Here is a 13,126-nt window from a genome sequence, read left to right as displayed (position 1 = left end):
TCTGTCCTAATATACAGGGTTGCTGTTAACCAGTAATTGTCGGTTTTTGGCCGATTAAAAAAAATGAATAGCCGATAAATAAAGTAGTTGCCAGCAAAATTGTCCGGGAGAAAAAAACAATCCCATTGCAAAATAACATTTTTTTTTTCAATGACAGAAATATCAGTCGATGTAAACACAGTCATGGTTATCGGTCTATAGGTTAATTAGCAAAACAGTTTGGAATTCAATTGTGGCGTGTATTTCCGTTAGTCGGCATGTGCCCCAGTATCTGTACTTTAGAGACGCCGACTGTTCTTTAGGGCCATGGGACTCCAGTGTCTTGGAGCCCCGCCCCTTCCCCCCCCACACCTGTTCCTCTACCCTAGGCCCCGCCCCTTCCCCCCACTCCCGTCCTCTACCCTAGGCCCCGCCCCTTCCCCCCACTCCCGTCCTCTACCCTAGGCCCCGCCCCTTCCCCTCACTCCCGTTCCTCTACCCGAGGCCCCGCCCCTTCCCCCCACTCCCGTTCCTCTACCCTAGGCCCCGCCCCTTCCCCCACTCCCGTTCCTCTACCCTAGGCCTCGCCCCGCCCCTTCCCCCCACTCCCGTTCCTCTACCCGAGGCCCCGCCCCTTCCCCCCACTCCCGTTCCTCTACCCTAGGCCCCGCCCCTTCCCTCACTCCCTTTCCTCTACCCTAGGCCTCGCCCCGCCCCTTCCCCCCACTCCCGTTCATCTACCCGAGGCCCCGCCCCTTCCCCCCACTCCCGTTCCTCTACCCTAGGCCCCACCCCTTCCCCCCACTCCCGTTCCTGAACGGTCGCTAAGTGCGTTGTTGGAGCACGTGTGTCGATCCTGATAGGCTCGATGGAAAAAAAGGGAACGCTTTTTTTATTTTTTTATTTTACATTTATTTAACCAGGCAGTTAAGAACAAATTCTTATTTTCAATGACAGTCTAGGAACAGGGGCAGAACTACAGATTTGTACCTTGTCGGCTCGGGGGTTTGAACTTGCAACCTTCCGGTTACTAGTCCAACGCTCTAACCACTAGGCTACCTGCTGGTTACTAGTCCAACGCTATAACCACTAGGCTACCTGCTGGTTACTAGTCCAACGCTATAACCACTAGGCTACCTGCTGGTTACTAGTCCAACGCTATAACCACTAGGCTACCTGCTGGTTACTAGTCCAACGCTATAACCACTAGGCTACCTGCTGGTTACTAGTCCAACGCTCTAACCACTAGGCTACCTGCTGGTTACTAGTCCAACGCTATAACCACTAGGCTACCTGCTGGTTACTAGTCCAACGCTATAACCACTAGGCTACCTGCTGGTTACTAGTCCAACGCTATAACCACTAGGCTACCTGCTGGTTACTAGTCCAACGCTATAACCACTAGGCTACCTGCTGGTTACTAGTCCAACGCTATAACCACTAGGCTACCTGCTGGTTACTAGTCCAACGCTCTAACCACTAGGCTACCTGCTGGTTACTAGTCCAACGCTATAACCACTAGGCTACCTGCTGGTTACTAGTCCAACGCTCTAACCACTAGGCTACCTGCTGGTTACTAGTCCAACGCTATAACCACTAGGCTACCTGCTGGTTACTAGTCCAACGCTCTAACCACTAGGCTACCTGCTGGTTACTAGTCCAACGCTCTAACCACTAGGCTACCTGCTGGTTACTAGTCCAACGCTATAACCACTAGGCTACCTGCTGGTTACTAGTCCAACGCTATAACCACTAGGCTACCTGCTGGTTACTAGTCCAACGCTATAACCACTAGGCTACCTGCTGGTTACTAGTCCAACGCTATAACCACTAGGCTACCTGCTGGTTACTAGTCCAACGCTATAACCACTAGGCTACCTGCTGGTTACTAGTCCAACGCTATAACCACTAGGCTACCTGCTGGTTACTAGTCCAACGCTATAACCACTAGGCTACCTGCTGGTTACTAGTCCAACGCTATAACCACTAGGCTACCTGCTGGTTACTAGTCCAACGCTCTAACCACTAGGCTACCTGCTGGTTACTAGTCCAACGCTCTAACCACTAGGCTACCTGCTGGTTACTAGTCCAACGCTCTAACCACTAGGCTACCTGCTGGTTACTAGTCCAACGCTCTAACCACTAGGCTACCTGCTGGTTACTAGTCCAACGCTCTAACCACTAGGCTACCTGCTGGTTACTAGTCCAACACTCTAACCACTAGGCCACCCTGCCACCCCTCCACTCTAACCACTAGGCCACCCTGCCGCCCCTACACTCTAACCACTAGGCTACCCTGCCGCCCCTCCACTCTAACCACTAGGCCACCCTGCCGCCCCTCCACTCTAACCACTAGGCCACCCTGCCGCCCCTACACTCTAACCACTAGGCTACCCTGCCACCCCTCCACTCTAACCACTAGGCCACCCTGCCGCCCCTACACTCTAACCACTAGGCTACCCTGCCGCCCCTCCACTCTAACCACTAGGCCACCCTGCCGCCTCTACACTCTAACCACTAGGCTACCCTGCCGCCCCTACACTCTAACCACTAGGCCACCCTGCCGCCCCTACACTCTAACCACTAGGCCACCCTGCCGCCTCTACACTCTAACCACTAGGCTACCCTGCCGCCCCTACACTCTAACCACTAGGCTACCCTGCCGCCCCTCCACTCTAACCACTAGGCCACCCTGCCGCCTCTACACTCTAACCACTAGGCTACCCTGCCGCCCCTACACTCTAACCACTAGGCCACCCTGCCGCCCCTACACTCTAACCACTAGGCCACCCTGCCGCCTCTACACTCTAACCACTAGGCTACCCTGCCGCCCCTACACTCTAACCACTAGGCTACCCTGCCGCCTCTACACTCTAACCACTAGGCTACCTGCCGCCTCTACACTCTAACCACTAGGCTACCTGCCGCCTCTACACTCTAACCACTAGGCTACCTGCCACCTCTACACTCTAACCACTAGGCCACCCTGCCGCCTCTACACTCTAACCACTAGGCTACCCTGCCGCCCCTACACTCTAACCACTAGGCTACCCTGCCGCCCCTCCACTCTAACCACTAGGCTACCCTGCCGCCTCTACACTCTAACCACTAGGCTACCCTGCCGCCTCTACACTCTAACCACTAGGCTACCCTGCCGCCCCTCCACTCTAACCACTAGGCTACCCTGCCGCCTCTACACTCTAACCACTAGGCTACCCTGCCGCCTCTACACTCTAACCACTAGGCCACCCTGCCGCCTCTACACTCTAACCACTAGGCTACCCTGCCGCCCCTCCACTCTAACCACTAGGCTACGCTGCCGGCCCTCCACTCTAACCACTAGGCTACCCTGCCGCCCCTCCACTCTAACCACTAGGCCACCCTGCCGCCCCTCCACTCTAACCACTAGGCTACGCTGCCGGCCCTCCACTCTAACCACTAGGCCACCCTGCCGCCCCTCCACTCTAACCACTAGGCTACGCTGCCGCCCCTCCACTCTAACCACTAGGCCACCCTGCCGCCCCTCCACTCTAACCACTAGGCTACCCTGCCGCCCCTCCACTCTAACCACTAGGCCACCCTGCCGCCCCTCCACTCTAACCACTAGGCCACCCTGCCGCCCCTACACTCTAACCACTAGGCTACCCTGCCGCCACTCCACTCTAACCACTAGGCTACCCTGCCGCCCCTCCACTCTAACCACTAGGCCACCCTGCCGCCTCTACACTCTAACCACTAGGCTACCCTGCCGCCCCTCCACTCTAACCACTAGGCTACCCTGCCGCCTCTACACTCTAACCACTAGGCCACCCTGCCGCCTCTACACTCTAACCACTAGGCTACCCTGCCGCCCCTCCACTCTAACCACTAGGCTACCCTGCCGCCACTCCACTCTAACCACTAGTCTACCTGCCTCCCCTACACTCTAACCACTAGGCCACCCTGCCGCCTCTACACTCTAACCACTAGGCTACCCTGCCGCCCCTCCACTCTAACCACTAGGCTACCCTGCCGCCCCTCCACTCTAACCACTAGTCTACCTGCCTCCCCTACACTCTAACCACTAGGCCACCCTGCCGCCTCTACACTCTAACCACTAGGCTACCCTGCCGCCCCTCCACTCTAACCACTAGGCTACCCTGCCGCCCCTCCACTCTAACCACTAGGCCACCCTGCCGCCCCTCCACTCTAACCACTAGGCCACCCTGCCGCCTCTACTCTCTAACCACTAGGCTACCCTGCCGCCTCTACTCTCTAACCACTAGGCCACCCTGCCGCCTCTACTCTCTAACCACTAGGCCACCCTGCCGCCTCTACTCTCTAACCACTAGGCTACCCTGCCGCCTCTACTCTCTAACCACTAGGCTACCCTGCCGCCCCTACACTCTAACCACTAGGCTACCCTGCCACCCCTACACTCTAACCACTAGGCTACCCTGCCGCCTCTACTCTCTAACCACTAGGCTACCCTGCCGCCCCTACACTCTAACCACTAGGCCACCCTGCCGCCTCTACTCTCTAACCACTAGGCTACCCTGCCGCCTCTACTCTCTAACCACTAGGCTACCCTGCCGCCTCTACTCTCGAACCACTAGGCTACCCTGCCACCCCTACACTCTAACCACTAGGCCACCCTGCCGCCTCTACACTCTAACCACTAGGCCACCCTGCCGCCTCTACACTCTAACCACTAGGCCACCCTGCCTCCTCTACACTCTAACCACTAGGCTACCCTGCCACCCCTACACTCTAACCACTAGGCCACCCTGCCGCCTCTACACTCTAACCACTAGGCCACCCTGCCGCCTCTACACTCTAACCACTAGGCCACCCTGCCGCCTCTACACTCTAACCACTAGGCTACCCTGCCGCCTCTACACTCTAACCACTAGGCTACCCTGCCGCCTCTACACTCTAACCACTAGGCTACCCTGCCGCCTCTACACTCTAACCACTAGGCTACCCTGCCGCCCCTCCACTCTAACCACTAGGCCACCCTGCCGCCCCTCCACTCTAACCACTAGGCCACCCTGCCGCCTCTACACTCTAACCACTAGGCTACCCTGCCGGCCCTACACTCTAACCACTAGGCTACCCTGCCGGCCCTCCACTCTAACCACTAGGCTACCCTGCCGCCCCTCCACTCTAACCACTAGGCCACCCTGCCGCCCCTCCACTCTAACCACTAGGCCACCCTGCCGCCCCTCCACTCTAACCACTAGGCCACCCTGCCGCCCCTACACTCTAACCACTAGGCTACCCTGCCGCCCCTCCACTCTAACCACTAGGCTACCCTGCCGCCTCTACACTCTAACCACTAGGCTACCCTGCCGCCCCTCCACTCTAACCACTAGGCCACCCTGCCGCCCCTACACTCTAACCACTAGGCCACCCTGCCGCCCCTCCACTCTAACCACTAGGCCACCCTGCCGCCCCTACACTCTAACCACTAGGCCACCCTGCCGCCCCTACACTCTAACCCCAAATGATTGAACAGGAAATGTATTGAGACAAATTACAGACAGACAGTAGCCGACAGACAGACAGTAGCCTACAGACAGACAGTAGCCGACAAGCAGCAAAAACAGAACCCAAACAAGAAATGTATTTGAATATGGATTGAAATAAGCCTATAGACTACTGTTTATTTTAATTCAGTCATTTCGGGTTTTCATTTGAAGCATCATTTTTACATGGTCGCTTGTTTGTAACAATTGCAAAAAAAGACATTTGGCAACTTTGTATTTTGTAGTCAACTTTGTGTCCTGAAGTTATCGGCGTCACAGAGAGATGGATAGACCATGTGATTCTGTGTTAAGGGGAGATCTTGTGTGTATAAAATGACACGGGGGGGGGGGGGGGCCTCCAACGACGCACTTCGCTGTTCTACAAGTGGTCTGAGGCAGGCGTTAGATTACAAGCTTTTTTCAAGTGCAACTTTAATAACAATGGTTTTGGGAAACAGCTCGGAGATTTAACAATTGCTCCTACAAAAAGGTTCTAACGATTAACCATGGTCTTAAAATGCTTTAGGGAAAACGGGGCCCGGTTCAGTTTATTCGTTGTGACGGGCGGCCCTATCCTTCCTCCTTCCACTGTGTGATGGGCGGCCCTATCCTTCCTCCTTCCTCTGTGTGATGGGCGGCCCTATCCTTCCTCCTTCCTCTGTGTGATGGGCGGCCCTATCCTTCCTCCTTCCACTGTGTGATGGGCGGCCCTATCCTTCCACTGTGTGATGGGCGGCCCTATCCTTCCTCCTTCCTCTGTGTGATGGGCGGCCCTATCCTTCCTCCTTCCACTGTGTGATGGGCGGCCCTATCCTTCCTCCTTCCACTGTGTGATGGGCGGCCCTATCCTTCCTCCTTCCACTGTGTGATGGGCGGCCCTATCCTTCCTCCTTCCACTGTGTGATGGGCGGCCCTATCCTTCCTCCTTCCACTGTGTGATGGGCGGCCCTATCCTTCCTCCTTCCTCTGTGTGATGGGCGGCCCTATCCTTCCACTGTGTGATGGGCGGCCCTATCCTTCCTCCTTCCACTGTGTGATGGGCGGCCCTATCCTTCCTCCTTCCTCTGTGTGATGGGCGGCCCTATCCTTCCTCCTTCCACTGTGTAATGGGCGGCCCTATCCTTCCTCCTTCCACTGTGTGATGGGCGGCCCTATCCTTCCTCCTTCCTCTGTGTGATGGGCGGCCCTATCCTTCCTCCTTCCACTGTGTGATGGGCGGCCCTATCCTTCCTCCTTCCTCTGTGTGATGGGCGGCCCTATCCTTCCTCTGTGTGATGGGCGGCCCTATCCTTCCTCCTTCCACTGTGTGATGGGCGGCCCTATCCTTCCACTGTGTGATGGGCGGCCCTATCCTTCCTCCTTCCACTGTGTGATGGGCGGCCCTATCCTTCCTCTGTGTGATGGGCGGCCCTATCCTTCCTCCTTCCACTGTGTGACGGGCGGCCCTATCCTTCCTCCTTCCTCTGTGTGATGGGCGGCCCTATCCTTCCTCCTTCCACTGTGTGATGGGCGGCCCTATCCTTCCTCCTTCCTCTGTGTGATGGGCGGCCCTATCCTTCCTCCTTCCACTGTGTGATGGGCGGCCCTATCCTTCCTCCTTCCACTGTGTGACGGGCGGCCCTATCCTTCCTCCTTCCACTGTGTGATGGGCGGCCCTATCCTTCCTCTGTGTGATGGGCGGCCCTATCCTTCCTCCTTCCACTGTGTGATGGGCGGCCCTATCCTTCCTCCTTCCACTGTGTGACGGGCGGCCCTATCCTTCCTCCTTCCACTGTGTGATGGGCGGCCCTATCCTTCCTCCTTCCACTGTGTGATGGGCGGCCCTATCCTTCCTCCTTCCACTGTGTGATGGGCGGCCCTATCCTTCCTCTGTGTGATGGGCGGCCCTATCCTTCCTCCTTCCACTGTGTGACGGGCGGCCCTATCCTTCCTCCTTCCACTGTGTGACGGGCGGCCCTATCCTTCCTCCTTCCACTGTGTGATGGGCGGCCCTATCCTTCCTCCTTCCACTGTGTGATGGGCGGCCCTATCCTTCCTCCTTCCACTGTGTGATGGGCGGCCCTATCCTTCCTCCTTCCACTGTGTGATGGGCGGCCCTATCCTTCCTCCTTCCACTGTGTGATGGGCGGCCCTATCCTTCCTCTGTGTGATGGGCGGCCCTATCCTTCCTCCTTCCACTGTGTGATGGGCGGCCCTATCCTTCCTCCTTCCTCTGTGTGATGGGCGGCCCTATCCTTCCACTGTGTGATGGGCGGCCCTATCCTTCCTCCTTCCTCTGTGTGATGGGCGGCCCTATCCTTCCTCCTTCCACTGTGTGATGGGCGGCCCTATCCTTCCTCCTTCCTCTGTGTGATGGGCGGCCCTATCCTTCCTCCTTCCACTGTGTGATGGGCGGCCCTATCCTTCCACTGTGTGATGGGCGGCCCTATCCTTCCACTGTGTGATGGGCGGCCCTATCCTTCCTCCTTCCACTGTGTGATGGGCGGCCCTATCCTTCCTCCTTCCACTGTGTGATGGGCGGCCCTATCCTTCCTCCTTCCTCTGTGTGATGGGCGGCCCTATCCTTCCTCTGTGTGATGGGCGGCCCTATCCTTCCTCTGTGTGATGGGCGGCCCTATCCTTCCTCTGTGTGATGGGCGGCCCTATCCTTCCTCCTTCCTCTGTGTGATGGGCGGCCCTATCCTTCCTCCTTCCTCTGTGTGATGGGCGGCCCTATCCTTCCTCCTTCCTCTGTGTGATGGGCGGCCCTATCCTTCCTCTGTGTGATGGGCGGCCCTATCCTTCCTCTGTGTGATGGGCGGCCCTATCCTTCCTCTGTGTGATGGGCGGCCCTATCCTTCCTCCTTCCTCTGTGTGATGGGCGGCCCTATCCTTCCTCCTTCCTCTGTGTGATGGGCGGCCCTATCCTTCCTCCTTCCTCTGTGTGATGGGCGGCCCTATCCTTCCTCCTTCCTCTGTGTGATGGGCGGCCCTATCCTTCCTCCTTCCTCTGTGTGATGGGCGGCCCTATCCTTCCTCCTTCCACTGTGTGATGGGCGGCCCTATCCTTCCTCCTTCCTCTGTGTGATGGGCGGCCCTATCCTTCCTCTGTGTGATGGGCGGCCCTATCCTTCCTCTGTGTGATGGGCGGCCCTATCCTTCCTCTGTGTGATGGGCGGCCCTATCCTTCCTCCTTCCTCTGTGTGATGGGCGGCCCTATCCTTCCTCCTTCCTCTGTGTGATGGGCGGCCCTATCCTTCCTCCTTCCTCTGTGTGATGGGCGGCCCTATCCTTCCTCCTTCCTCTGTGTGATGGGCGGCCCTATCCTTCCTCCTTCCTCTGTGTGATGGGCGGCCCTATCCTTCCTCCTTCCTCTGTGTGATGGGCGGCCCTATCCTTCCTCCTTCCACTGTGCGTGATATGATGATACAAGTGCCCTTTTGTTATGATATTGTTTGGACAAATGTAAGTCCTAAATAATATTCAGTTGTTGCTCTACGTTGTATATCCATGCCTTCGGTTGGTAATGATGATAAAACTCAGAAATGAGTTTCTCCTGGCAGTCTTCTATGTTTGTAGTTACGGTACGTTATCAACTACAAAAGCTGAAGAAAAAAAAAAACACACGCACGTCCAGGTCATTCCCTCAGGTGCTGGAGATGTAGGAAAACACAGCAATATTGTATGTGTATATTACTGTAAATATTGATCATAGACCCATCTGATCCCCATAGTCACCTGTCTCTACCCTGTCAAGTCTACACCTTTATGTGACATGTTCCTATTGTTTTCCATCTATATCTATATCTATCTCTCTCTTCTAGACCCCCTCATCTTAACACATCCTTCCTGGCTACCTAGAGGCCTTACTACAAGCCAGAACTCCTAACCTCATCCTGTTGCAACAGTCCTGAACCTAGATTAGAGTCCATGGTAGCAGCAACAGTCCTGCACCTAGATTAAACTCCCATTAGACAGCTCTGCAAGGGTTATAAAATGTGAAAATATGTTAATTACTCAACAAATATGGATTTTCACTGAGCAACTATCTTCATTTACGGACGTTATGGGCGGGAAATCCTGATATAATATTGATTTCTGTGCTTTTAAAAAAAATAGGCTACTGTCATTCTGAGGGAATCTGGTGATGAGGTATTTTATCTATCCGGCAGCTATGAGGCACTACCAGGGTTGGCAACTACATGTGACACATATGAAGAGATCTGCTTAAAGTGTTTCGCATGGGGCGGCAGGGTAGCCTAGTGGTTAGAGCGTTGGACTAGTAATCGGAAGGTTGCAAGTTCAAATCGGACCCTGAACCCACTGTTCCTAGGCCGGCATTGAAAATAAGAATTTGTTCTTAACTGACTTGCCTGGTTAAATAAAGGTAAAATAAATAGAAAACACGACAAAACAACATTCTAAAGGCAAACATGCCTTCACCTTCTACACGATCCCACAAACAAAATAGATTTTCTAACTAAATCCTACAATTCAAACATATTTTCAGTCCAGTTAGCCTAGTTCTCAATAGTTAATATGTTTATTTAATACAACAACAACAAAAAAGTACTGTAGGCTGTGTGTTAATTTCAGAACTGAAACAGCCCTCCAAGAGTTACTGATATGAGTCATGCGTAATCTTGCTTTGCGTACAGTATGTGTCGGTTGGAACGTAGTGATCAAAGTTCTCTGTGGTTCCTGTCCGTCTGTCTGTCTGTCACAAGTTCATCAGTCAAACATTGTTTACTTATGACAACAGTAGTCCTTCTGGTCAAAGTAAGTGGATTAGTGAAAGCCCCCACACACTAAAGTATGGAGACGGAAATGTATTACAAAATAATTATATATACAGTACGAGTCAAAATTAGGGACACACCTACTCATTCAAGAGTTTGTCTTTATTTTTTACTATTTTCTACATTGTAGAATAATAGTGAAGACATCAAAACTATGAAATAACACATATGGAATCATGTAGTAACCAAAAAAAAGTGTAAAAACAAATCAAAATATATTTTATATTTGAGATTCTTCAAATAGCCACCCTTTGCCTTGATGACAGCTTTGCACAATTTTGGCATTCTCTCAACCAGCATCATGAGGTAGTCACCTGGAATGCATTTCAATTAACAGGTGTGCCTTGTTAAAAGTTAATTTATGGAATTTCTTTCCTTCTCAATGCGTTTGAGCCAATCAGTTGTGTTATGACAAGGTAGGGGTGGTATACAGAAGACAGCCCTATTTGGTTAAAGACCAAGTCCATATTATGACAAGAACAGCTCAAATAAGCAAAGAGAAACGACAGTCCATCATTACTTTAAGACATGAAGGACAGTCAATACAGGAAATTTCAAGAACTTTTAAAAAGTTTCTTCAAGTGCGGTCGCAAAAACCATTGAGCGCTACGATGAAACTGTCTCTCATGAGGACCGCCCCAGAAATGGAAGACCCAGAGTTACCTCTGCTGCAGAGGATAAGTTCATTAGAGTCACCAGCCTCAGAAATTGCAACCCAAATGAATGCTTCACAGAGTTCATGTAACAGACACATCTCAACATCAACTGTTCAGAGGAGACTGTGTGAATCAGGCCTTCATGGTCGAATTGCTGCAAAGAAACCACTACTAAATGCCACCAATAAGAAGAAGAGACTTGCTTGGGTGAAGAAACACGAGCAATGGACATTAGACCGGTGGAAATTTGTCTTTTGGTCTGATGGAGTCCAAATTTACGATTTTTGGTTCCAACCGCTGTGTCTTTGTGAGACGCCGTGTGGGTGAACGGATGATCTTCGCATTTGTATTTCCCACCGTGAAGCATGGAGGAGGAGGTGTTATGGTTCGGTCGTCACTGTAAATAATAATTTGTTCTTAACTGACTTGCCTAGTTCAATAAAGGTTAAATAAAATAAATAAAAATGGTGTGATGGTGCTTTGCTGGTAATACTGTCTGTGATTTATTTAGAATTCATGGCACACTTAACAAGCATGGCTACCACAGTATTCTGCAGCATCCCATCTATTCTGGGCATCCCATCTGGTTTGGCCTTAGTGGGACAATCATTTGTTTTTCAACAGGACAATGACCCAACACACCTCCAGGATGTGCAAGGGCTATTTGAAGAAGGAGAGCGGTGGAGTGCTGCATCAGATGACCTGGCCAACACAATCACCAGACCTCAACCCAAATAAGATGGTTTGGGATGAGTTGGACCACAGAGTGAAGGAAAAGCAGCCAACAAGTGCTCAGCATATGTGGGAACTCCTTCAAGACTGTTGGAAAGCATTCCAGGTGAAGCTGGTTGAGAGAATGCCAAGAGTGTGCAAAGCTGTCATCAAGGCAAAGGCTGGCTACTTTGAAGAATCTAAAACATAAAATATATTTGGATTTGTTTAACACTTTTTTGGTTACTACATGATTCCATATGTGTTACTTCATAGTGGTGATGCCTTAACTATTATTCTACAATGTAGAAAATAGTAAAAATAAAGAAAAACCCTTGAATATGTAGGTGTTCTAAAACTTTTGACCGTAAGTGTATACATACATAAATACATACATGCATACATACACACATACATAAGAAATCAAATGCTATTCGCATGGTATAATGTAGAACTCTAACAGGATGCATTTTCTCCATTAAACTTTTACATTGATGCTGATATGTTATGGTCATATTGCAATCTTGGAATCTGATCATCGCTCAAATAGAAAGCTACCCTGATCCGGTTTACTGTAGTCCGGTTATAGAATAACCAACCAGCAACATGTCCTGTAGCGCAGTGGTTCTCAAACCTCTCCCAGACGTTTCACAATTGTGTAGTAGCCCTGAACTTGCTCACCTAAGAACTGAAACAGCTCAGTTAAATAGCTTCTAGCTATTAGTTTCCTGCTGACCTGAGTGCCCTGCTGGCTGTGAGGTACCTCCTGTACAGTTGATATCACAGTTGATAGCTTCTGGTTTTACTCACCTCCAACTTCTTCAACTCCTTCCAGAAGCATATCTTTGGTGAAGGTTGATATTTGTCCGGTGAATGAGGAGAGGCTTCCCCCGACCTGGCCGAGAGACTGGCCCAGGCCGGAGCCCAGTCCACCCAGCCACGATGACATCTTTGAGAATAACTAACGTTAGCTAGTAAGCTAGCTAAACAATAACAAAAAGGCCCAACACTGGCTAGGCTAGCTAGTTAGCTGGTAAGGTGGCGATCAACTTCGACCCTACCTTCATACAATTCAGCTCTCTGTCAAAACTCATAGAAATGTTGTTTTTTCTTGAATTCTTGCACTTCTTAAAACTAGCTTTGTCACCTTTGTGAAGTTGTCAATTTGGTAGAGTGAAACTGGTTGTCAAGCTAGCTACAGTAGTTGGCCGGATAGCTAGTTAGCTGGTATGCTAACGTAGACTTGCTAGCTGAATGTGTCACTCACTTGCAGTCAAATTGATCCCGTGGATTTACGAATCTAAACAAACTTCGATAATAGATCATCCGCGTAACATTAATGAGAAGATTATCCGGTCTATTATATCAGTTGTCTTTATCGTGTATGTATATACCGGTTCAGATAACGTACTAGGTCTGCCATCTCAGCTCGGTGCTGTGTTGTCACAGACAGAGCTTGACGTGGACAGCCGCAACACGGAATCATGGGACATTG

General features: G+C 51.8%; 1 protein-coding gene across 1 annotated transcript in view; it reads right to left on the bottom strand.

Moving 5' to 3' along the window:
* Nucleotides 1-13,126, bottom strand: part of trip11 (thyroid hormone receptor interactor 11) — a 57,789-nt gene extending 44,663 nt beyond the window's left edge. The window contains exon 1 of the mRNA XM_036962313.1: nt 12,442-13,126. Within this exon, the coding sequence (XP_036818208.1) occupies nt 12,442-12,580 (139 nt within the window). The 5' untranslated portion in view covers nt 12,581-13,126. The remainder of the gene's footprint in view (nt 1-12,441) is intronic.

This window comes from Oncorhynchus mykiss, chromosome 25 (genome assembly GCF_013265735.2).
Source record: "Oncorhynchus mykiss isolate Arlee chromosome 25, USDA_OmykA_1.1, whole genome shotgun sequence".
Taxonomy (NCBI): domain Eukaryota; kingdom Metazoa; phylum Chordata; class Actinopteri; order Salmoniformes; family Salmonidae; genus Oncorhynchus; species Oncorhynchus mykiss.
The sequence above is the reverse complement of the archived record's forward strand: the minus strand, read 5'-3'. Positions and strand labels throughout refer to the sequence as shown.